The following is a 25,599-nucleotide window of genomic DNA, read 5'->3' as shown; positions in this document are numbered from 1 at the left end:
CAACAAGGTCAATTTTTAATGTGGGGGAAACTTCAGTTTGGAGATTGGTGCTACCAGATTAGACAGTTTGAAGATGCTGTCTTCCTTACTCAAACACCAATGTTATTTGTTTTTCTCCTTTCCCAAAACCAGAAACAAAAGCAGCATTTTTCTTCTACAAAACAATCAAACCAAATGCCATGAATAAAGATAAAAGAAATTGAAGCATAAAAACTTGCAAAATTACTTGATCCGCTATTAAATGACTTCAAAAGAATTGATATGACACTAAACAAAATAACCAACCAGTTAGAAAAAAAAAAATTCCTTTCAGTATAGAAATGAAGTCTCCAAACTATTGCTAGCAGGCCAAATACGGCCTGCCAAAATCTTTAATCTGGTATGCGGAGCTCTTATGGAAAACATAATATTCAGGAAAAAAATTTAAAAAATGGAAATCTGTGAAAATAGTGTTGTACTTTTCTTTTTGTTCAAGAAATGATTAAAAGAATGAGGTTTTGGAGAACCAGTTTCACAAAAAAAAAAAAAAAAAAAAAAAAAAGTACAACCGTATACAACCCGTCCAGGTTATTTTTTATTTATTTTTTATTTTGGCCTGCATAGCTCTAAAAACTTTGGAGACCCCCTGGTCTAGAATTTCTTTTTCACTGACCCGGGGAAGAAAAAATTAAGTATAGAATCAGAACAGATACTACACTTTTGCTTTGAGCTAAAAAGGTATGAATTAAACAAAAATAGCATCGTCTGGTTATGTTTCAGGTTTAATTAAGAAAAGAAGATTTATATACTACAAAATAGTTTGATTAGTTTTTGCTTTGAAATGATTATCATTTGTGTCCTTTCTATTTTCCTTCCACTTTTCTAGTTGCCTCCCTTCTAAGTTTCTTGTATCAACTAAAGACAGAGAACCAGCGACTGGAAGACTACATCAAGACCTTGACTGCTCGTCGTGATCACCTGTTGGCTCTAAATGCCCGTCTGGCTCTGCCACTGCCTGCACTCAGCAGTTCGCAATTGATGGGTAAAAGTATCGAATCGCCGTGTGGTCTTTCACAACATTTCACAAGTCAGAGCTGTATCGAATCCACATTAGCACAAGTAAGTTTTCACATTTTCTTTCATCCATGTCTTGTGGGGAAAGGAGGTCTAACAAGATTACGTTAAATTTCATCCTGTGGTGGTGGGGGATCCTTGTTGGAAAATTTCATCTCGATAATTCAGATTTTTTTGCCGCTGATTATTCACATCCCTGACCATACACATAAATTTAAATTGTGAATAACGTTTCAAAGATACTGGAGGTGATGGTGGCTAAGGGATTAATAACAACCTGAGTGTGCCGATTTAAAATTCTGTTTGTTCCATAGAAACGCACCCAGGCTTTGCACACGGGCTGTTTCATTTTATATTCTATATATCTATAAAAGAGAGAATATGTGCGAGAGGACAATTCTCAACCTATATACTCAACGAATTTTGATTTACAGACTTGAAATTTGGTATATAGGGTTATTCAGACATGTGGAAAACTTTTTAATCTGTCTTCGTCTGGTTAAAAAGAACTAAGTGATCAAAATTGAAAACTTGGTACGTGCGAGGGGGGGGATTTTTTACCTGTTTGTCAACTTTCACAAATGCGCATGCATGAACTGTTCAAATGGCAGATTCTTTATGTTAAGAATAAGTATGTTTGAAAACACTTTTTAAAGATCATGTCAATCTGACGAAATGGTTATTGTACTCTGCTCCGTCTTTAGGTTTTGGTTTGGATCTCAGCTCGAGTATTTTTTTTTATTTTTTATTTTTTTTTTTTTTTAACATAAAGGAAGTGAACTGTCTAGAAAAAACAATGTGCATGTCTCAGATTCTCTATGAATTAAAATATATTTATGTATATTTTATGACTGGGCAACGCCAGGCAGCCTGCTAGTATTCACTATATTAAAAGAATTTTTTTTAAATAATAAAAGTATTGATTATTGTTGTTGACACAAGAAAAAAAACTGCAAGCGCAAACACGCATGCGAAGTTGTCTCCTAATTTTGATACGCAGATGCACACTAAATTTTCTGTCTTACGTGACATAATGATCTTAAAAATTATTTACCGACAAATTTGTACAGCAATGCGCACATTGTTTGGCTCGACAATATTTTATTCGATTCAGAAAACTATTACATTTTAAATTGTGTATAGCAACATGGAGAAACGTAATAAAAAACTGAGTTTCAAACCCGAACCCTTCCTCTACATACCTTCCAGTTTTATTTTAAAGGTAAGACCTCCACCCCCGCACCTAAACAAAACCAGATGTTTTGGATTATAAATTATTTTAAGTATTTGTTCTGTTTTACATTTGATTTATCTTTTTATACGTTCATAAATGTATTTATCGATTTCTTCTTGTATGTTAAAAATCTGTGGGTGGGTGGGGTTGATTACTGGACCAGCTGTCCCTTTGTTCAGAGCATTTGGTTCATATTTACTGTTTTTTAAATTAAACTCAACCTGAATTTTAATGTGCATAAACAAAATAAGTTTTTTTTTCATCTTTTAAAAATGTAAATATTTTAGATGTGAGGTTGTTTTTATACAGTTTAAAGCCAGACAATAACATTAATAATCAATAATATCACACAATTATTAAAACTTGCTTTTTAAAATCAATATGCAAATCTGCGACATAACATTGGCGTAATATTCATAGAAAAATATAATTGCAGTTTTGATAGTTGTTTGTTGTTAGAAATTTTTCTTCCCCCCCCCCTTCGCTTTTTCTTTGCTTTCACCTTTTTTCTTTCCATTTTCTTACTGTTTTTTTCTTCTTTTTACTTCCTCTTCCTCCTCTTTTTTCCTTTCTTCCTCCTCTTTTTTCCTTTCTTCCTCCTCTTTTTTCCTTTCTTCCTCCTCTTTTTTTCCTTTCTTCCTCCTCTTTTTTTCCTTTCTTCCTCCTCTTTTTTTCCTTTCTTCCTCCTCTTTTTTTCCTTTCTTCCTCCTCTTTTTTTCCTTTCTTCCTCCTCTTTTTTTCCTTTCTTCCTCCTCTTTTTTTCCTTTCTTCCTCCTCTTTTTTCCTTTCTTCCTCCTCTTTTTTCCTTTCTTCCTCCTCTTTTTTCCTTTCTTCCTCCTCTTTTTTCCTTTCTTCCTCCTCTTTTTTCCTTTCTTCCTCCTCTTTTTTCCTTTCTTCCTCCTCTTTTTTCCTTTCTTCCTCCTCTTTTTTCCTTTCTTCCTCCTCTTTTTTCCTTTCTTCCTCCTCTTTTTTCCTTTCTTCCTCCTCTTTTTTCCTTTCTTCCTCCTCTTTTTTCCTTTCTTCCTCCTCTTTTTTCCTTTCTTCCTCCTCTTTTTTCCTTTCTTCCTCCTCTTTTTTCCTTTCTTCCTCCTCTTTTTTCCTTTCTTCCTCCTTTTTTTCCTCTTCGTCGTCCGTTTCCTCTTTGTCCCCCCCTTCTCCCCCTCTTTCCCTTCTTCTCCCCCTCTTTCCCTTCTTCTCCCCCTCTTTCCCCTTCTGCCCCCCCCTTCTTCTCCTCTTTCCCCTTCTTCTCCCCCTTCTTCTCTTCTCCCCCTTCTTCTCTTCTCCCCCTTCTTCTCTTCTCCCCCTTCTTCTCTTCTCCCCCCTTCTTCTCTTCTCCCCTCTTCTTCTCTTCTCCCCCCTTCTTCTCTTCTCCCCCTTCTTCTCTTCTCCCCCCTTCTTCTCTTCTCCCCCCTTCTTCTCTTCTCCCCCCTTCTTCTCTTCTCCCCCCTTCTCTTCTCCCCCCTTCTTCTCTTCTCCCCCCTTCTTCTCTTCTCCCCCCTTCTTCTTCTTCTCCCCCCTTCTTCTTCTTCTCCCCCCTTCTTCTTCTTCTCCCCCCTTCTTCTTCTTCTCCCCCCTTCTTCTTCTTCTCCCCCCTTCTTCTTCTTCTCCCCCCTTCTTCTTCTTCTCCCCCCTTCTTTTTCTTCTCCCCCCTTCTTCTTCTTCTCCCCCCTTCTTCTTCTTCTCCCCCCTTCTTCTTCTTCTCCCCCCTTCTTCTTCTTCTCCCCCCTTCTTCTTCTTCTCCCCCCTTCTTCTTCTTCTCCCCCCTTCTTCTTCTTCTCCCCCCTTCTTCTTCTTCTCCCCCCTTCTTCTTCTTCTCCCCCCTTCTTCTTCTTCTCCCCCCTTCTTCTTCTTCTCCCCCCTTCTTCTTCTCCCCCCTTCTTCTTCTCCCCCCCTTCTTCTTCTCCCCCCTTCTTCTTCTCCCCCCTTCTTCTTCTCCCCCCCTTCTTCTTCTCCCCCCCTTCTTCTTCTCCCCCCCTTCTTCTTCTCCCCCCCTTCTTCTTCTCCCCCCCTTCTTCTTCTCCCCCCCTTCTTCTTCTCCCCCCCTTCTTCTTCCCCCCCTTCTTCTTCTCCCCCCTTCTTCTTCTCCCCCCTTCTTCTTCTCCCCCCCTTCTTCTTCTCCCCCCCTTCTTCTTCTCCCCCACCTTCTTCTTCTCCCCCACCTTCTTCTCTTTCCTCCCCTTCTTCTCCCACCTTCTTCTCCCCTCTTCTTCTCCCCGTTCTTCTCCCCCTCTTCCCCCTTCTCCCCCCTCCGTCTTCCCCTCTTCTCCCTTCTCCTCCTCTTCCCCCCACCTTCTCCCCTCTGTAATTACATTGAGCTTCTTAAATAAGGATGGGTATTAATTATAAGAAAATATATTTCCACAGAAATATGTATGTTCATAATTCTTTTTTATACCTAGAAACACTAGTTTTTTTTATGCTTTTGCAATCATCAGTCCAGTTTTCATTATGACTCGTTGTCCGTCGCCAAAAACAAATGAACAAAAAACATTGGAGGAAAAAAAAAGATGATTTCAAAATGGGCGTGTGAAATCGGTTCGATGCTAAGAGAACTTTTTTTTTCACCATTCCAGAAAAACTGCTAACGATTTAAATTCCATGATGCAAGAATTAGCATTGTAGGATAAAATGGTATAAGTATTATAAAATATGATTATCGCTTTCATGGACAATAATTGTAGGTTTTTGAATTCTTATGAAGATAGGTTTGAATACTTAATGTATTTATTTATTATATACCAGCATGATGTTTATAACATAATAATAAAAAAAAAAAAAATCAGCTTCTTGTAATCGGGGTGGAGTGGGGGACAGACATGATCCAAGATAGTGGGTCTTGCAGGTACTCTTCAATATTCTTTTAGATAGAGCTTTAAACGACAACAATTAAAAGCTGCATATTTTAACACTTGAGAAACTTTTTTAATTATTTATTGTGATGAGACTGTTAGCATGTTTGGGTTCAATCAGACTTCTTTTTTTTAAATTCTTTCTCGTTTTAACCCCGATCATCATCGGAAATGCTTTTCTTGCAGGACATGAGTAGTAATTGTAGCAGCCACACCCCATCAAATCATAGTCCTGGTCATCAGCAATCTTCAACCCCAGGATATCAACACATCTCAAGTCCAAATGGTAAGAAGTCTTATTATTTATATATTGATAGGATAGCGTGTGTGTTATTTTGTGTGTCACACTTATATCCGAGTGACTGTCATTTAATTGTTATGGACTTCCATTTCTTGTAATAAATAATTTTACCAAGAATTCATAAGTTTCGGTCTCGATTATAGCTGAAGGAACTCAAGTTATGTTTTTTCATAAGTTTTCGTTTCAGTTTCTATTCAAGTTAATGCACCCAAGTAATATGGATATATTTTTTTTATTTTTGAAATCACAATTTTATAATATATAAAAATCGATAGAACATTAACTCTATGATATGTATACAAAATCTGCAAGAATTAAAATATTTCTAAGTGTATTTTATGACTGGACTACGCCAGCTACTCCTGCTAGTTTATATTAATTAATAGCTTGCCTACCCAGCGTTATGGGCAACAGACCAGAAGGTTAAAAAAATGTATAACATCTTTCTTTTAGAACTTCTATCTCTACTTCCCTCCTCATTCCCTTTCTAGTCCCTCCCTTCTCTCTTACATGAATACCATTTCACCATAAAGGTCAACAGAGAAAAAATGTGAACTATCTCTCCCTCCCCTCTCTCTCTATCTATCTATCTATATCTATATATATATATATATATATATATATATAGTTTAATTTAGTTTTATGCAAAGGGTAGAAAAAAAAGATGTGTTCGAGATGCAGATAATACCAAACTCTTATTCCTTACCCTTGTTTTTCACTCTGCTCATTTCTCCTCCCCATCTAAATACAATTTCACCAGAAAGACCCATAGAGAAAATGAAATATGCTGAAAAAAAATATCAGTTTTGTGGACGTGTCTTGTGTGATTTTCTGACTTTAAGCTGGACACACACACACAAACAGATAACTGCACTTTTTTCTATAATAGATTCTATTAACTATTGATTTATGATCTGATTGGTATCTTCTTGCGATCAGTATGCATGCGTATGCATGTTAAATATAAAAACATGCATTTCTAAATCCAGAAAATAATTTTAAGTGAAAAAAAAATTCTTAGCTCTAACTAGCAGGGATACCTGGTGTAACCAGGAGCCATGTTTCAGAAAAGTTTTCAAAGATTATATACTTTTTAAATTTTTTTTTTTTTTATATAAACTTCTCTCCCTTTACACGCATCCGCATCCTTATTCCATTGCCCTTTGAATGCATTTTCACTCCCACTCCCTCTTACTACTACTATTACTACTACTCCCATCGCTTTCTCTTTGACAACTGGTTCAATGAAATAAAAGAAAAATCATTACCAGCTGACTAAATTTCAGCAATGATGAAATTTTTTTTTTTTTCTTTTTGTTTCTAGCTTTTCATGCACTAATTTGGTCCATAACGATCATGAAAGAATGAATATTTTTAATTTTATTGAAAAAAAAAAAAAAAAAAAAAATTTTTTTTTTTTTTCAAAGCTCTGGGTCATACAGAATCCAATGATATATGGTTTATACATGGATCTTTGTAGTTTAAGATGTTATATATATATATATGTATAATGTATAAACGAGACAAGACACAGATTAAAAATCAGGTGAAATATCCCGATAGATATTACTTGAGGTAATACTTTCAGGGTGATCCTAACCAAAAAGGAAAAGCTCAATATTTAAGAATAGAGCAATATAAGTTTAGTGGTTAAAGTTAAATTCTGAAAATCAAAATATAGGCACATATAATCGAGTTTAGACTTTGTTTGACAAAAGGAATATATAGAAGGGGGTTATGTTAATTTCCTTAATCCATGGATTTTCAATAATGGCTCACATCACCAGAGGAAATGAAATGCGGTTAGCAAAATGTTCAGCTGTGAAGACACATATTTTGCTTTTCAGTACAAATATTGAAAAAGTTTTTTGGGTGGTGAATAATAATTATATATATATATCATTCAAACACGGTAATGTTTGGATATATGGTTAAGTGGAAGTTTTAGTCATTTAGAACTGCTTTAAACCTTCACCACTCACTTATTTTTCGACCAAATTTCAAACAATTATTTCAGTTTGTAGATCATCTTCTTAGCTATATTGTGAAAAAAAATTTCAATTTTCGTTCAGTAAAACAAAAGTTATGATGCATTTAGTGTGTTCAAGATTGTAAAAAGATGTAAGGAGATGAGCAACGTTTTTATGACTGGTTTCCATAGCAACCACGTCGCTTCAGCGACTAGTGTTTCTACTAATTCACTGCTATCGCGAAAAGAGAAATAACAAGTGAAACAGAAAGCATGAAAGGGAGATAATTGGGAATTTTATGGAAGCAGACGAGTGCCGTACATTATTATTACATATGTGTGTTACGTTTATGGGGACAAAAAAATAAGGCTGAAATTTAACAAAGAACAAGTGAATTTATTGGAAGCCTGGAAAAATCATGGATTACAATAGAAAAATGTGAGCATGGAAAAGTAAAGGACTAGATATTCTATTAAAAAAAATAAATTATAATTTAAAATATTGCAGCATTAGTTTTTTTTTTTTTTTAAATCAATTATAATCAATTCTTAATGCTGCAATATTTTAAGCTATAACTTTATTATATTTTTTACTAGAATATCTTGTCCTTTTCTTTTCCAGTTTTAATAACTAGTCCTTTACTTTGACCAAATTACTTTTCATGCTCGCATTTTTTCTATTGTAACATATATAAAGTAGAGTTTCCCCAATTATCTTAAAAATGTTATTTTTAATGGTATAGATGCCATATTGATCTTTTAGTCAAGGAAAAATAATCCAACCATGCCCAAGAAAGAGTTACTTCCCTTAGATTCTAATATTTAAATTAGTTTGTATATCAAAATTGAACAGTAAATCTAAATTTTGCAAAATAGAAGAAATATTTTTTTACCAACTTTTCTATTAATTTCTGTGTGCATTCGCCCCTCCTCCACTTCTAATATTCTCTACTTTATTTCTTTTCTAGGCTCATTTCATGGAAGTAGTCATGGCGTTCATCCATCAAGCTGTAGCCCTGTGCAACCCTCTCTTAGTCGGAATTCAGTTGGACTAAGTGGCACCTCTCTGGATTCTTCAAGACATCAACAGAATTCCACCAATTCCCAAGTACGTCTTTTTTTTTTTTCTAGGACTCCGTTGATCAATACACTTACCATAAAATCTCTCCACACCCGGTCAACGTTGGGTAACCCCATTAGTATGATATAAATGCCTTATTGATCTTTTAATTTTTCAAACTATTACAAAAGTGAACAAAGTTGCATCTAATATATATAAAGTAGTAGTATTCATGTGTCTGTGTGTACAACTGTCCTATAGCTCAGACCAGTGGACCGATCATGACCAAACCTGGCATAATTGTCACCCACCCCTAGGGATGGTGCACATCATTTTTCAAGATTAAGGTTGGGACTTTGCTGTACTCTTAGGTGCCCGAGCATACAGCAAAGCGTGGGTATTTTTGTTAGTAATATATACTATCGCTGTGTGTATGAGATGATGTATTGAAGGGAATCTTGACCAGTGAAAGTTGAGAACGCGTTGCATGGAGAGGAATCGTATGAGAATGACATCATGCATGTGTAACAGGAGTCTTAAAGACAGGCTTAAATCTGATGACCTCAGAGGGAGATTGAATCGAGACAGTATGGAGAGATGTATGCAGAACAGGAGACTCTGTTGGTTTGGTCACATTGAAAGAATGGATGAAAATTCTTGGGTTAGATGTAAAACAGTTAAGATAGCAGATTCAGTTGGCAGGGGAAGGTCAAGAAAAAACATGGGAAGAAATGATAAAAAATGGACTTGAAAGAGGGATAAATGGTGACCTGGCCAGAGATAGGTTAGTTTGGAAATCAATTTTTAAATGCTGTCCAGCACATCCCAGCATGTAAAACAAAGGTTAAACTGAATTGGTGGTATTATTTATTTTTATTTTTTTTTATTTTTTAAACAAACAAAAAATATTGTTTTGATTTTAGAGATGTAATATTATTTTCACGTGTTTTAGAATTTGTTTTTTTGTTGTTGCGGTTTTCAAATTAATTGTAAATTAAATTCCCTCATTATTTTGAAGAGAAAAGTAAGCATTCTAAGAAAACTTTAATCATAAAAATTACAAAGACGCAACATAATGGTGATGTTTAAATTACATTTAAATGAAAAAAAAAATGTTTTTTTTTTTTTTTTTTTGTATCAAAAAAGAAAAAGAGGCTCAAATTCATAATATTAATAATAAAAAAAGAATCTTTTATAAGTAGATAACTAATAATAGATTCCCTAAAAGAATTGGTATATACCTCCTCCCCTTCATAATTGTATTAATTTTTTTTCAATATACATGACGCTGAAAATTTTTGCATAAGATTAGAATAACGTTTACTTATTATTATTATTATACATGGTGTGATCAATTTAAACAAGACCAACCTGTAGCGATGTTTATTGCCTGCCCCACTGTGGTTTGACCTTATGTTGCCTATTTTTTTTTCTGTCTGGATGGATAAGAGGGGATTGCAAATTATATTATAACTGAACTTATGCATTCGTGGCCTGAAAGTTTCATCTCTCTGTTGCAAATATTGACAGTTTGAGACTTGAAGAAAGCAGTCCCTGTCATGGACGTGCATCAGAAGCAGATATACATCTGTGAATTCCTGGCAAAAGTCCATTGAGAATGGTCGTGACTATGTGAATAAATTCTGGAGTACATAAGATCGCTTGTTTTAATGTTACCTCTCCTGTTTTCATAGCTCTTCACCTTTTTGAGTTTAAAAAAAAAAATATTGGAAGCTTTACTTTTGAAACGACATATTTTACAAAAAAAATCTAAACATAATTTTTTTTTGGATAAAGAAATAAGTTTATTTATTTTTTTTTTTTGTTCAGGATCAGCACATGGTATATTCGATGTTGCAGCAACAGGCGTCTTCGTCGGGGTTGTCGCAAGGATCACTGAAATCGACTAGTTCCCCGAACAACCTGAACGCAACGATGCAGTCGTCAGCTTCTTTCAACCCTGCAGATGTCCAAATGTCAAATAAGACGAGTCATGACACAAAGGTCAAGGAGAAGTCCTGACATTACGTGTCTTAGGTAGCTACCTCCCTCTCCCTTTCCCCCCGCATCTTTCCACTCCCATCCTCCTTCCATATCATCCACCATTAAATAAGAGAAAAGAATCCACACACGCACACACACACACATGTTTCGCTCTCACACACATGAAGCACTGTTTTCATGGCAACAAAGTTTTATGGGGCTTCTGTAATTCTTTTTTTTATTACAAATATTTTGTCCTCAATTTAGTGAAATGATATTTTCTTTGTGAACCAGAAAGTCAGCTGTTTATTGTATATTTTACTTAATATAATTATTACCTCGTTTTTGCCATTTGTAATTTTTTTTTTTCTTCATAAAAAATCTTTTTTTGGATTTGTTCTCAATTTTGACACTAAAAAAACAAGGACCAAGAATCTGTTAAAGTCTGTCTGTTCGATCTCTGTTTAGCAATGGAATGCTATTTTGTACTTAAGCATGGCAGACTGTTGAAAATGCTATTTCAGACTTAAGCGTGACAAATCCATAAAATGCTATTTCAGACTTAAGCGTGATGCATCCGCAAAATGCTCTTTCAAGCTTAAGCATGACGGATCCAGAAATGCTATTTCAAAGTTAAGCGTGACAGATCCATAAAATGCTTTTTCACACTTGAGTATTAGAGTGAGGGAGAGAGATTCTTAAAGACGTCTAGAAAAAATAGACTGAAAATATTCTTGCAGATCAAAATATCTGTTTTATCTGAGTCGTCTTCCCTATACTATTTCTTTTTGTTTTTGTTTCTGCCGTATTTCATCCGTTTCTTTTGAAAATATCTTTTACATTATATTGTTCTAAAAATCAGGTCAACAATACTGAAAACGTATCACCCGCTTCCTTGGGAAAACATTTTAAAACAAATCATCAGCTTATTTAGTTTTCTGATCAAATAATTTTAAACCCGGAGCTGTTTTAGTTGCCGTCGTCTTTCCTTTTGAAAATGTCTATGTTACACAGATTATGTCTAAATGCAAATCTCAAATCCCATTTAACTTTTGAAGAAGTTCAGTTTTGATTATAATGAAATAAATTTTAGTAAACTCCGTTAGAAATCCATGCACAGTTGAAAGCGTGGTTAGGAGATGATTTTCTCTGCAGATTTTTCTCTTTTGAGATCGTAGGATCAAGATAAGGCATTTATTTTGCCGGAATCAGGAGTCTGTATTTACTAGCATCCCCCACAAGGACAAAATTAGTTGATTTTTAATAAGAGGAAAATTTAGCTCTACTTTGGATTGGGATAGACAAAAATAAAAATTGCCTTGGTTGTTTTTACCCAACTCTGAAGTTTTTTTGTTTTTTTTTTACCCAAAGCAAGGCACAGTCATAAGGAGTTACTATTTGGGACCAGATTTGCAGAGATACTATGTAGGGAGTTGGGCAGCAAGATGTCTGTTCACATTACACTTGAACTTCTGCATGTCAGTACAGTTAGGAAAGCAAGGGCCTGGGAAGGAATTCTAGCAGTTCAAGAGAAGAATCTATTGGAGTCGAAGGCTTTACGGCATCTAGTGGTCTCTACAGTGTAGGGGTGGGATTTTGCTGCTTGTTGGGTATTTGTGTCGAGGGGGAACTAGTGTTTTAAGCTCGTCCGAGCACTTATCATTAAAGTGCTTGTAAAACAAGCACAGGGATGCCACGTTTCGGTGATGGGACAGAGGTTGGAGGTTGACAGACATTTGGGGTGAGGAGGAGGGAGGGCGGGGAAGACGCTTCTAGAGGACAATTTTTGCAGGAATTCGGGTTTTTAATGAATTGGTATCAAATATTCGTCACCTGACTCCGCACCTCTCATTGGAAAAACTTAGTTTCAGAACTATAAAATATTTATCTACAGAAATCCAGGATCAGCCAAGATGAAAGATCACAAGTGCACACAGTATTTTCTTTTTGAACAATATGAGTAGGAGCAAAGTGTAGTATCTGTACTTACTGATACTACACTTCATCTTTTCTGTACTCGGTTAGTAAAGAAGAAATTCTTCTAGACAATTTTTATTTTCATCCAGAGTACCCTTTTTGGGCAGCTGGATTTTCCCCCATATTAAAACCTAATCTTGTGTCTAACTCCGTCCTTGTAGAGAAACCAATAAATAGGGACTGTTTGAAATCTGTTGAAATAGGTTTATTATTACTATACGTTATTTTTTGTTTAGTTTTTAGTAATTTGAATTGCAAATGTTTTCCGAAAACCATTTAAATGAATTATCAAAATGTAATTATTTGTGGATATTTTTTTTTTAATTCATGTAAACAAAATCTTCGGCAAATTTTTAAATTATGGCTCATACAATGGCAAAGATCTTTTTAGTGTTTGCGTTTAATTAAAATGTTCGAACTGTCAATTCACAATAGTCGCATTCATTGGCTGCATAGCAGGTGTCATTAGCCATCTGTTAAAGGCATTGTCTCAAGTTTGACTTTTCTCAAGTCTTTAATGACAAACAATTGGGTAAATAATTTTCCACTTTCATAATTTGATAACGCAAAATACAAGCTCCCACCCCCTTTTTGTCCAGGGGAGGATGTTTTTTTTTTTTTTTTTTCATTTTCCTCTTTCATCAGAATTTCTTTTGCCATATAAAAAAGAAAGCAATGAATCAGAGATGCCATTTTTATAAATCTGAAAAAAAGTCATCTTCATTTTCATGATTGAAAAGTGTAAGTAAATTTAGACGATTCTTTTGCGTTTGCAAAAACTGAATCTCAAGTCTGTAAACATTCCACTTGTGTATTGATGGATGATTGGCTGATATGTGTGTGCACCTAACTCTACCAAAGTTTTTTTTTTTTAAGCACGTGAGTATCTCTAAATATGGAAAACACAATCATATTTGATTGTTGAAAAAAAGGGTATGAGTACTGTAACACTGCCGTTTAAAATTGTCAGCAAGCTGATGTTCTGTTTGAGATTGACAGCTGCAAATTTTTTTCTTAATTAACAATGTACTAGCATGGGTGCCCGGCGTTTCCCGGGTATTTGGAGATGTATGTTGAGCAAAAAAAGGAGAGTGGTCGATTTTTTTTTTTTTTTTTTAACTTTGATCCCTATCATGACCCCTTAAAATTTATTGTTTTGGGCTCAAATTAAGTTAAGTTAGATCCATGTCCAATGAACCTATATCTAAAATTTTAAGTGTTTAGACCGAAAATTGTTGGAGAAGTTTGGTAGAGTTCTGAAAGGTCAAATTGTTGAACTTTGACCCCTTAATCGCCAAATTTCCGGTCGAAAAGTAATCACATCGATTTTCCCAAATCTCAATACCCTGTATATCAAATTTCGAGTCAGTAGACTTAAAATTGACAGTTATTGCGTAGGGGAATGTACACACACAGACACTTTCACTTTTATAGATATATAGATAATAATGAAACTTATCAAACTCTATAGAACTACTAGCATGGCTATCTGGTGTTACCCAGGTTTTTTTTTTTTTTTTTTTTTTACAAAAACCTCACACCTTTCTAAGATTGTTAAGAATAAAAAGAAAGCTGATAGGTGATTTGATCTCATTTCAGTGTTGTTGTTAGCGCAGTGTTTATCCAGAGGATTTTCGAACTGAATAATTCTTAATCATTTTATAATTTGAAATTCTATTTCAGGGTTTTGACGTTTTTAGATGAAGATGGGGGTGAGGTGGGGGTTCACCAAAAGATTTTTTTGATATTTTGTGTTTTTATGATACGAGACGGTCTTGATACGATACCTGCTTATATCAAAATCATTTTAAAGAAAAAGTATAAGTTGCCCCCCCCCCCTCCCATCAGATTTTTTGAGATTGGTGAGGACAAACGCTTTTTTTTTCCCATTTATTTATTTATTTATTTTAATTTTTAAATTTTTATCTTTTTTAAATTTTTATTCATTTATTTTTTTCTTATTGGTTCTAATGTTAGTTGTTAGCATTGATCATTTTCTGGTAAAAACCTGTAGTTTGCCCAGGAATCCAAGTGACAGGAAGTCTCCCCAGCATTCCAATACTCTACATGTATCACCATCACCATTGTAACTCGGTGTACAATCATCAACTTGTTTATTATGATAAGTCTGTGTTATAAACAATATAGACGGGGATGGGTAATAGTAAATCTGGAATTTCTGCAGGAGTCGAGTTGATAGTTGTCCTTTTTTTTTTTTTTACAACAGATTTATGTTTTTATGTATTATGTTTTTATTTTTTATATTTTTTATGGTTTGTTACGTTTTTTTATTTTAGTGCTTATAAAAAGTTAAAATTATAAATTTGTTCAACTGAGGTATCGTCAACGAAAAAAATTAATTGTTGCAAAAATTCAATTTGCATATAATTCACTTCTGCTTGAGTTGTTTTTTTTTTTTTTTTTTTTTTTTTTTTTAACGTACATATACGTTTTTTCAAAATGCACACACACACACACACGTGTGTGTGTGTGTGTGTATGCTTTTAATTTTTATTGTATTTTGGATTGTCACAAAAAAAAATATTTTCAAGCATAAAAATACACTTGTGCAAATATATAAAGATTAGTTTTTCTGATAATTTAAAATCAATATTTATCATTTTATTAGTACCAGTAAAGAAAAATTAAGTTGTAAATAAAAACTATGAAAAAAAACCTGGAAAAATAGTGGGATCCTTCTATCGATCCAGTAGATATCTCACTGCTGATGCAATTCTCTATCTATATAAGAGCCAGGCACATCCAAGGATGGAGTACTGTTGCCATATCTGGGCAGGAGCTGCTAGAAAGGACTTATCCTGCCTTGATAGAGTTCAAAATAGACTTTGTAGCCTTGTGGGGGATGTCCTTTTCTCTTCCCTGCATCCTCTTTCTCACAGAAGAGATGTTGCAAGTTTGTCTCTGCTTTATCGTTATTTTCATGGCAAGTGCTCGGCTGAGCTCTATTCTATGGTCCCCCCTCGCCAAACTTTCACAAGAAACACCCATCTAGCAGAAAACACTATCACTAATTTCCCCTACTCTTTATCTGTGCCTAAACCTAAACGTAGATTCCATGAGCAATGCTTCTTTCTTAGAACTGCACGCCTATGGAATTGTCTTCCGTTTTTCTGCTTTCCAGCTGACTACAATATGGTTGTCTTCAAGTCTAACGTAAACAAGTTTTTGATGAGCTGTTCCATATAAGTTAACAAATTTACCGAATCTCCATTACTAACGGTTACTATATTGTCCAATTTCTACTGAACACTCTTTAACCCTTATCCTCGAGTGGCCACTTGGCCTTGATAAGTGGTGATGCCTATGTATAAAAAAAAAAAAAAAAAAAAAAAAGCATTGAAAATAGTCACAAAATTGCGATATTACAAATAGTTCCAATATTCCCGATTCTGATTAATCGCCCTGACACTAATATATGTGATCTTTGTGTATGGAACTATCTCTAACAAGATACTTTGTCAATTTTAGGTTTACAGACTTGAAACTTGATATGTAAGGGATTTGAAATGGGAACAAATTCAATGTGGTTTTTAGGCAGTAAAAATAGCTGCTATGGTGTTTTTAAATTAAAGGGAAAAAAAAAACTATTTGGAATTTAACAGGTGTAAATCAACTAAACGTTATTTCTAAGTATGCACAAATGTACATTTATACATTTAGCAATGTTATTTTTTAAAGTTTTTTAGGTGTATGGACTTGGTTCAGATGGTAACGAATAATGCCTGATGGCATCCAACTTATATATATATATATATATATATATATATATATATATATTGGGTACAATATAATAATCTATAGAAAATTGGTTCTTCAATAATAAATATAAAATCTGCATAAAGTAAAATATATTTTAATGTATTTCATGATCAGGCAACGCCAGGTGACCTGCTAGTATATTTGTGTGTGTGTATATGACAAGTTCATTGAAAAACAAAACAAAAAAAAACGATTAAAGTGTTTTATGGATACCCGGGTTTCATCAATGTGTTTATCCTGGATTTAGTATAAAAATCTGTTTATTACAAAAGAGGAACTGGCAAATCTGACCCGGGTATCTCTAACACTTTAACATATTTAAATGAATTATATGGGTACTTGTACAGTTTAGTCAAGACATTAAAAAATGAAAATATTGAGAAAAAAAAGTTTAAATTGTACGTATCCGTTATGGAACGAATTTCTCCGAAAAAAATTTCACTTAAATTCATCAAGTAGTTTTTTTTTTTATACAGCAAAAAACAATTTATGATACAGAGCAAAAGGTTTGATTTTTAGGAAGATGGGGAGGGAGTGTCGGCGCTTTATATGGAGTTATCTCCCCGTGGCGTGTTCAGCAAATTCCACAATGGCTGACTTCAATGCGCTCTCATAAAAACGTGTTTTTCCGCTGTAAAACAAAAACTACTCGATCAAAAAAATTTTTCCGGAGATCTTCAATCCAAAACCGGATACGTAACCTTTTCTCGATATTTTCATTTTTGAATGTCTTGACTAAACGGTACAAGTGCCATTATACGTATCGTTCAGTTGATTCTGTTATGTTCACTGATGTTTCTGTGGAAGGTATAAACCCCTTGCTTCCTTTCTAGTTGGTTGAATTTTCTTTAGATTTCCAAAGAAATTTAAAAAAATAATACAGAAAGTCTAAACTACAGATAACAGTTTACAACTGCGAATGACCTTCATAGGCAGTTTATAAGTTTTTATAAGGTATAAATTAAAAGTACTTGCAAATTTATTTGAAGATGGGATGGAAAGAAAAAAGATAGAAATAATGCTGAGCCAAAGTATCCAAAGAGAATGAGCTTTTATGAAATCCAATAAATTTTTATAATTATTATGTTACTGCTGTATAAAGTTTTGTTGAAATACATATGGAAAAACATATGCAATTTATTATTTAATATATTCAAACACTATTATGTTTGAATATATGGTTAAGTGGCAGTTTTAATCATTTAGAACTGCTTTAAAACTTCACCACTCACTCATTTTTCGACCAAATTTCAAACAATTATTACAGTTTATAGATCATCTTCTCAGCTATATTGTGAAAAAAATTTTCAGTTATTGTTCAGTAAAACAAAAGTTAGGATGAATTTAATGGTGTTCAGAATGAAAGGGAGATAATTAAGGGGATTTTATTGAAGCAGACAAGTACATTGTTATTACATATGTTATGTTCAAAGGGCCAAAAAATAAGACTGAAATTAAACAAAGAACATTGAATTTATTGGAAGCCTGGAAAAATCATGGATTACAATAGAAAATTGCGAGCATGAAAAGTAATATGGTTAAGCTTAAACATGGAAAAGTAAAGGACCAGTTGTTAAAACTGGAAAAGAAAAGGACAAGATATTCTAGTAAAAAATATAATAAATTTATAACTTAAAATATTGCATTTTTTTTTTTTTTTTTTTTTTTTTTTTTTTTTTGTGTCTTTGGTGATCAGGAGATCTATTAAAAAGGAGTATAAAAGGTGATAACATACTGAAAACATTAAATTAGCATATTTTTATTTTAATTTAATGTTCGTAGTATCTTATCTCTTTTTTTCTTTTTTAATAAATAGGATCTCCTGATCGAATAATTTATCTGAAAACCGTGACACATACGGTACTAATATATAGATGACTATGCAAAAAAAAAAAAAAAGTGGGGAACTGTTGTATGACTACATGCTTCAGACTTAAAGAACAACTTTCTTGAAATTTTTTGTTGATCATAACAAAACTTTTCAATCTGTTTGCTGGTTTTTATTTTTCCTGTGTTTTGTTTTTCTTTTTTTTTTCTCCCCCCATTTATATTTCATTTTATAAAATATTGAGTATTTTATTCTCGTATATTTATGTGCAAGAAAATCCAAGCAGCGAAATTGATGACTCCCTATTTTAGTGACTAGTCTTGGTTGGACATCCATGTTCAATTTTATTGAAGATGGAAAATATAATAACAGCAAAACTAACCTTTTAATCAGAACAGAAATTAATACGACAAACCGTGGACGAAGGGCTCCATATCCTGTCTGATAGCGCGATATATGTTCAAATTGGCGTAAAACTGACGTTTAATATAGGAATTTGGTTCGTGTTTCTTCATTCGATAGATTTATGATCTATTATTGATATCGAGCAACATTTTCTTCTCAAATAAGATCACTTAATAAAATATGCAAATGTTGTTGAAAAAAAAAAATCACTCCTTAAGATTTGAAGGAGGAGATTCTCTTACCCTCTCCCCATCACTCTATTTCATTTCTAACGTTCGTAAATGTGAGACAATTCATGATTTCCTCTGATTAATATCGCAACCACTTCCCCATGAAACTCTGTGTCTGATTTCATGTGCTGCGAACATTTGTATATAGTTTCACTCACAATCTCTCGTGTACCATTTTTACCTTTTTTTTTCTTTCTCTAATCACTCAGGTATATATTGTCATGTCTCCAAAAAAATAAAAAAAGAAAGAAAATTACGAAAGAGAAGAAAAAAAAAAAAACACAAAGCAAAACGTCTTTAATCCACTGTACATAAGTCAAAAACATTTAAAAAAAAAAAAAAAAAAAAAAAAATTTTTTTTTTTTTTTCTTTAATTACAATCTTCAGTTCTTCTGTTAAATATCAAGTCTTCTTCTCTATGTTCCACATTTTAATTAAAAAAAAAATTTTTTTCATGTATGTTTGTACATAAACTACGTTTATCTGCTATTTGTGTTCTTTTTTGGGTTTTTTTTTTTGTCGATGCTTATGTAAAGTTCAATCTATTTTCAAAAAAAAAATACAAAAAATCTTCATGATGTAAATACTCATCATGGAACGAAGGAGTCATATTCAAAAAAGAATTTTGTTGTGTTTCGAGACACTGCGATGTCAGGATTATTGGATGAACAAGTAGGCAAGCTTTATAGCGCTGTAAATTGATCAAGTAGTTTTTTATAACTAAGAAAATCAAATTTTATGACAATGATACATTGTTTTGTGCTGCTATGTTTTATAAATAATGGGGAGACAACTCCATTCAAACTATTGAAATCAAAATCGGTCTTGTAATGCATATAATTTACTATTTCAAATCGCTAAAAATTAAAAATGATTTTTTTTATAAAAAGATACTTGATTAATTTACATGGTTTTTCGGTACTTGCACGGTTTAATCAAGACACTAAAAAATGAAAGCATCGAAAAAAAAGGTGATATTGTACGTATCCGTCGTGCAATGAAGATCTCTAAAAAAAAGAAAAATCACTTAATTTCAGCAATTTTTTTTTTTTTTTTTTTTTTTTTAAACAGCAAAAAAAAAAAAAAATAATTTGTTATACCGAGCAAAAGGTTTGATTTTTAGAAAGAAAAGTTAGTATTAAAGATGGGGAGGGAGTGTCAGCGCTTTAAACTAAGTTATCTCCCCATGGTGTTCAAAAATTCAAACATGACTGACTTCTATGCGCTTAATTAAGTGAAATTTTTTGGGGAGGGGGGGGGTCTTCAGTCCAAAACGGATACGTACAAAATAACCTTTCTTTTTTTTCGATATTTTCATTTTTTAATGTTTTGATTAAACTGTACGAGTACCAATTTTTAAAATATGACTTCTTCGTTCTGTGACAGTTTTTTGTTCTTTTTAAAGCTGGATCTTGTGACGGACTTGAAACCTGATTTAACACAGCTGTTGTTTGATCCATCAGATCCCATTGTTCTATAAATAGGACACCAAATAATTTCTCTTAAAAATGTACAAAATAATATATAATTATTATTGCGTAATTTTTCTGAAGAAAGGATAAAATTCATTTATGCTCATAAATTTCTCTCTGAGAATTGTTGGAATCCTCTTAAAAATTCCTGTGAAATTTGCTAAAATTCTATTCTATTTTGTTCGATGATGTATGAACTTAGATAAATGAGTCTTCCAATTGTAAGCCACTAACTTATTGCAAAAAATTGCAATCTTTGCTCCGTAGCATAATGTGTAAATTTAATCTTGACTGTATTGAACCTCTTGATTTGTAAAATATCACATGTACTCAGTGTCCTATTTATAGGAGAATCAATATCGCACTTTCTAAAAAAAAAAAAAATTTTTCCTTTCAATTTGTGTATTCTAACTATTTTTAGGTATTAGAAACGTTTCAACTCTTTAGTAAAAAAAAATTAGATACCTTGGGACTTAATGGGTTAAGATAACTCTCACCGATGATGAAATGTGAGGAATTGGATAACGGATTTTCTCAAAATGTACACGGGTCTGAATTGTTTGTATAAAGGTATGAACTACCTTTGATAAGTTTCCAGACTTTTTGTACAGGGATTTAAAATTGTAGTAGACTTTTGAAAATTCAGTATTTTATTGCTATACATCTTATGAGATGACTGACCAGTTTTTATGATTTAACGTTTAAATGAACAGCTACAGCAGGAATTGGAATACACACTACTAAAGCCTGATTGTCACAGCCGATGAATTTCAAGAATACACTCAAGACGTGAGGACATTTTAGAAGAAAGATATGCAATAAAATTCTGTTTTTAACTTGGAAAAATGTCACAGAAATGTATGGAGTACTTCAGACTGCTTTTGGACCATCTTGCATGAAGTGAGCATTAGTTTTTTTTTTTTTTTTTTTAGGTGTATAAGAGATTCAAGGAAGGCATGGGGTATGAAGGATGATGAGAGGTGTGGGAGGAGTAAGGAAGTGAGAACATCAGAAGTGATTGACCAAATGTTCATACAGTTATTCACAAGGAACGGAAGATGCGGAAGATTTGCGCAAATGCACCTGCCCACAACTCCATTTTTGTCGCTGACTATTTGACCAAGGACATCAAGACAGTTCCTCATTCTCACATGGGTCCGTCCAGAAATTGTTGGAATGGCACAAGTGTGTTGCAACCGGGGAAGATTACTTTGAAGGGGACTAGAGTTTCATATGTGTACTATCGATGCAAGTGCTCTTATGAAAAGTCTGGAAACTTATAGAAGCCACCTCGTATGTTTTCTGGAGACAGTTACAAGGGAAGTAGACGACTTGGACAAAGGGTGAAAAGAAGACCCGCTTGTGGCTTCAAATTTCTCTCGCCAATACATTGGGAATAATTTGTTAACTTCTAGCTTTACCTACCAGGTGTTGACCAGGAATCTTTTTCTTATGTGATTATTTTCATTATAACTTGCTACAATGAAAGAAGTCATAGAAAATGACATCAGAACTGTGAGAAGGGTGAGTTTGCTTTTCCTTCTTTTTTGCTTTCGAGGCAGATCTGTCAAGGCGGCATGCCCTACTCCTCTTCCCAATCTTACCGGAGGAGAAAGTTAAGGTATTTTAACAACCAGTTTATTGGTTTTGTTTTTTTAGAAATATAAACCTGTGACCCATAGAAAAAGGTGTTGTCTTTGATAAACTTTTGTCCAAGATATGTGCACTGTCGATTTAAGTTGGTTGTCTGGACAAACCAAGAGTTACTGGATAAATCAGATGAATTAAATCTTAGCTACCCTCACTTTTTTTTTTTTTTTTTTTTTTTTTTATTACATTTTCATCCCAAACAAGGCAAATTGCCACTTTGGTGTAGGGGGCTACTATCAGGGGCAACAACTACTGGGGTACTGTATAGGGATTTGGGCAGCAAGGTGTCGGTTCACGTTACACTTGAACTTCTGCACGTCAGTACTGTTGGGGAAGCAGGGACCTGGAATGGAATTCCAGAGTCTTGCGGTTCTGGGGAAGAAACTATTGGAGTAAAAAGATCTTTTACATCTAGGGACCTCTACAGTGTGGGGGTGGGATCTAGTAGCCTGTCGGGTTTGTCGAGGGTGCTCGCGTCGTGGGGGCACAAGTGATTGCAGTTCGTCAGAGCATTCACCACTAAAATACTTGTAGAAAAGGCAGAGGGATGCAACATTTCGTCGATGGGACAGAGGCTGAAGCTTAGATGCCAGTTCAGGGCCTATCAGGTTTGCGACTCTCTTTTGAACCTTGTCAAGGAGCGAGAGACTAGTAGCAGATGCACCAGCCCAGATGTGGCAGCAATACTCCATACATGGGCGAATGGTGGCCTTATAGAGGTACAGGATACTTTCGGGTGTTAGTAGTTTTCTAGCACGGTAGAGAGAGCCTACCTTTCTTGCAGCGGCCCTGGCAATGCCTTCAATGTAATTGTTCCAACTCATGTTTCCCGTGAACGTTAGGCCAAGGAGTTTGAAAGATGGACTCTCAGATAATCAGGTTGACAGGAAAGTTCTTGCGATTTTTAACTTTTAAATTCACATGAACATATCTCGACAAAAATCAAAATAAGCACCATCAGAATCAACACAATGCAAGACAGTTGTATTTATGCTAGTAATATAAAAATCTTGCGTTCTGGTGGCGATGAAGTCACTGAAGGCGTTTTTGACATTGCTTACGTTTTGGAAGCATTTTTTTAGGCAGAAGGTTATCAAAATGCTTGAGAAAGTGGTAGTTGGTAGGTGAAAGGTCTGAAGAGTATGGCGGCTGAGGCAGTTTCACAGCTCAATTCATTTAACTTCTGCAGGACTAGTTTAGCAACGTGCCGTTGGGCATTGTCATGGCGGATAATTGGGCCTTTTCTGTTGATTAATGCTGGATGTTGTCAAAGTTTCTGATGCATTTCATCCATTTGTTGACAGTATTTCTCGCCTGAAATGATTTCGCTTAAACTCAAAAAAGATGTAATGGATGAGACCAGTCGCAAACCACCAAACAGTCAGCATGACCTTCTTTTGGTGTAACTTTGTCTTGTGGAAATGTCATGGGACTTCATCAGCATCTAACCACTGAGCTGAACATCAGTTGTAAGTAACCCACTTTTCATCACAAGTCATTACCTGGTCGAGAAACAGGTCATTCTTGTTGCGTAAAAGAAGAGATGACACTTCATAACAGTGTTTCTTTTGGTTGTTGCTCAGTTCCTGAGACACCCATTTATCGAGTTTTTTTTTTTTTTTTTTTTTTTTTTTGTCTTTCCAGTCTCTCTCAAGTGGTTAGAAATCGTATGTTACATTTAATTCAGAAGCAAGTTCTCAAACAGTTGTGCGTGGATTGGCTTCAACTAAGCCTCTTAATTGATTGTTGTCAACATCCGATAGTCAACCACTCCGCTCATCATCTTCAAGACTTGTCGCCACCATGAAATTTCTGAAACAACCATTGTGCTTTGCATTTAATAGTGGTTCCTGGGCCAAATGCTTCATTGATATTGCAAGCTGTTTCTGCAGTTTTTCGGCCTAGCTTGAATTGAAATAAGAAAATTGTTTGAATTTGTTTTTTTTTTTTTCCAGCTTATAATCGACATCCTGAAAAGAAGAGATAATTATTTTAAAACGCTTGTAATTTAAATGATTAGATAGAGCGAAAAACACTCTTTAAAATGATATATATATATGTATATCTATCTATATATCTATGAAAGTGTCTGTCTGTCTGTGTATCTGTGTGTGTACATTACCCTACACAATAACTCTGTCAATTTTTAGTCTACAGACTTGAAATTTGATATACAGGGTACTGAGATTTGGGAAAATCGATGTGATCGGTTTTCGGACGGAAATTTGGCAATTAAGGAGTCAAAGTTCAACGATTTGACCTTTGAGAACTCTACCAAACTCCTCTGACAATTTTCAGTCTAAACACTTGAAAGTTTAGATATAGGTTCCTTGGACATGGATCTAACTTATTAACTTGATTTGAACCCAAAACAATAAATTTTAAGGGAGTCATAATAGGGGTCAAAGTTAAAAAATGCGTGGTTCAGTGGGGGAAAAGGTGGCTGGTTACCTTTAATGCATCCAAAACCAAACTGCTATCCTTACATCATCAACGCTCTGATCCCCATCTGGCATCAATTGTGATGGATGGCTCTCGTCTGGGTGAGGCCCCGTGTTTTGACAAGCTTCTGGGTTTGACCTTTACTCCTGATCTGAAATGGAACACGTACATCAAGTCTGTTGCCAAGGTCGCTGGAAAGATGGTGGGATCCTTCTACCGCTCCAGAAGATATCTCACTACGGATGCAATTCTCTATCTATATAAAAGCCAAGTACGTCCAAGGATGGAATACTGTTGCCATATCTGGGCAGGAGCTGCTAAAAACAGCCTATCCTGCCTTGACAGAGTACAAAATAGACTTCGTGGCTTAGTGGGGAATGCCCTTTTCTCTACCCTGCAACCTCTCTCCCACAGAAGAGACGTTGCGAGCCTGTCCTTGTTTTATCGTTATTTCCATGGCAGATGCTCGTCTGAACTCCAATCTCTGGTACCCCCTCGCCAATCTTTCACGAAAAACACCCGTCTAGCTGAATCCACTGTGAAAAATTTCCCCCACTCTATATCTGTGCCTAAATCAAAACGCAGATTCCATGAACAAAGCTTCTTTGTTAGAACTGCACGCCTGTGGAACTCTGTTCCGTCTGCCTGCTTCCCTCCGGACTACAACTTGGATGTCTTCAAGTCCAATGTAAACAAATTCCTAATGAACCGCCCCCTTAAGTAAACATTTCAGCAAATCTCCTCACTAACATAATGTACTTGCAATAACCCTTATCCCTGAGTGGCTTCCGGGCCTTGATAAGTGGTGATCACTGTGTAAAAAAAAAAAAAAAAAAAAAAAAAAAAACATTGACCAGATTTTTTTTTTTGCTCAACATACATCTTCAAATACACGGTCAACGCCAGGCACCCATGCTAGTATATCTATAAAAGAGAAAGTGTGTGTACATTTCCCTACACAATAACTCTGTCAATTTTAAGCCTACAGACTCGAAATTTGATATACAGGGTACTGGGATTTGGGAAAATCGATGGGATCGGTTTTTGGGCAGAAATTTTGTGATTAAGGGGTCAAAGTTCAATGATTTGACCTTTGAGAACTCTACCAAACTCTCTCCGACAATTTTCAGTCTAAACACTTGAAAGTTTAGATATAGGTTCCTTGGACATGGATCTAACTTATTAACTTGATTTGAGCCCTAAACAATAAATTTTAAGGGGTCATAATAGGGGTCAAAGTTAAAAAAAAATTGACCGCTTTTTTTTTTTTTTTTTTTTTGCTCAACATACACCTCCAACCACCCGGGCAACTCTAGGCTGAAATGCTAGTATTTATATATATATATATATATATATATATATATAT

General features: G+C 34.5%; 2 protein-coding genes across 5 annotated transcripts in view; one reads left to right on the top strand and one right to left on the bottom strand.

Moving 5' to 3' along the window:
* LOC145247532 (zinc finger protein zfp-1-like) overlaps positions 1 to 18,030 on the top strand; it is a 142,053-nt gene extending 124,023 nt beyond the window's left edge. For all 4 annotated transcript variants that reach the window (XM_080109364.1, XM_080109362.1, XM_080109363.1 and 1 more), the window contains 4 exons: positions 866 to 1,098; positions 5,323 to 5,422; positions 8,375 to 8,514; positions 10,297 to 18,030. In XM_080109364.1, coding sequence (XP_079965490.1) covers positions 866 to 1,098; positions 5,323 to 5,422; positions 8,375 to 8,514; positions 10,297 to 10,488 — 665 coding nt within the window. In that variant the 3' untranslated portion in view covers positions 10,489 to 18,030. The remainder of the gene's footprint in view (positions 1 to 865; positions 1,099 to 5,322; positions 5,423 to 8,374; positions 8,515 to 10,296) is intronic.
* Positions 3,035 to 3,409, bottom strand: LOC145247137 (uncharacterized; the record flags this gene model as incomplete). Its single annotated transcript, XM_080108781.1, has 1 exon — positions 3,035 to 3,409. A coding segment is annotated over one exon (375 nt), but the record flags the coding sequence as incomplete, so codon positions are not given.
* Positions 18,031 to 25,599: the final 7,569 nt, after the last annotated feature.

Source organism: Euprymna scolopes, chromosome 25 (genome assembly GCF_053919585.1).
Source record: "Euprymna scolopes isolate OS-2025 chromosome 25, ASM5391958v1, whole genome shotgun sequence".
NCBI classification, from domain to species: Eukaryota; Metazoa; Mollusca; class Cephalopoda; order Sepiida; family Sepiolidae; genus Euprymna; species Euprymna scolopes.
This window is presented reverse-complemented; position numbering and strand designations above follow the sequence as displayed.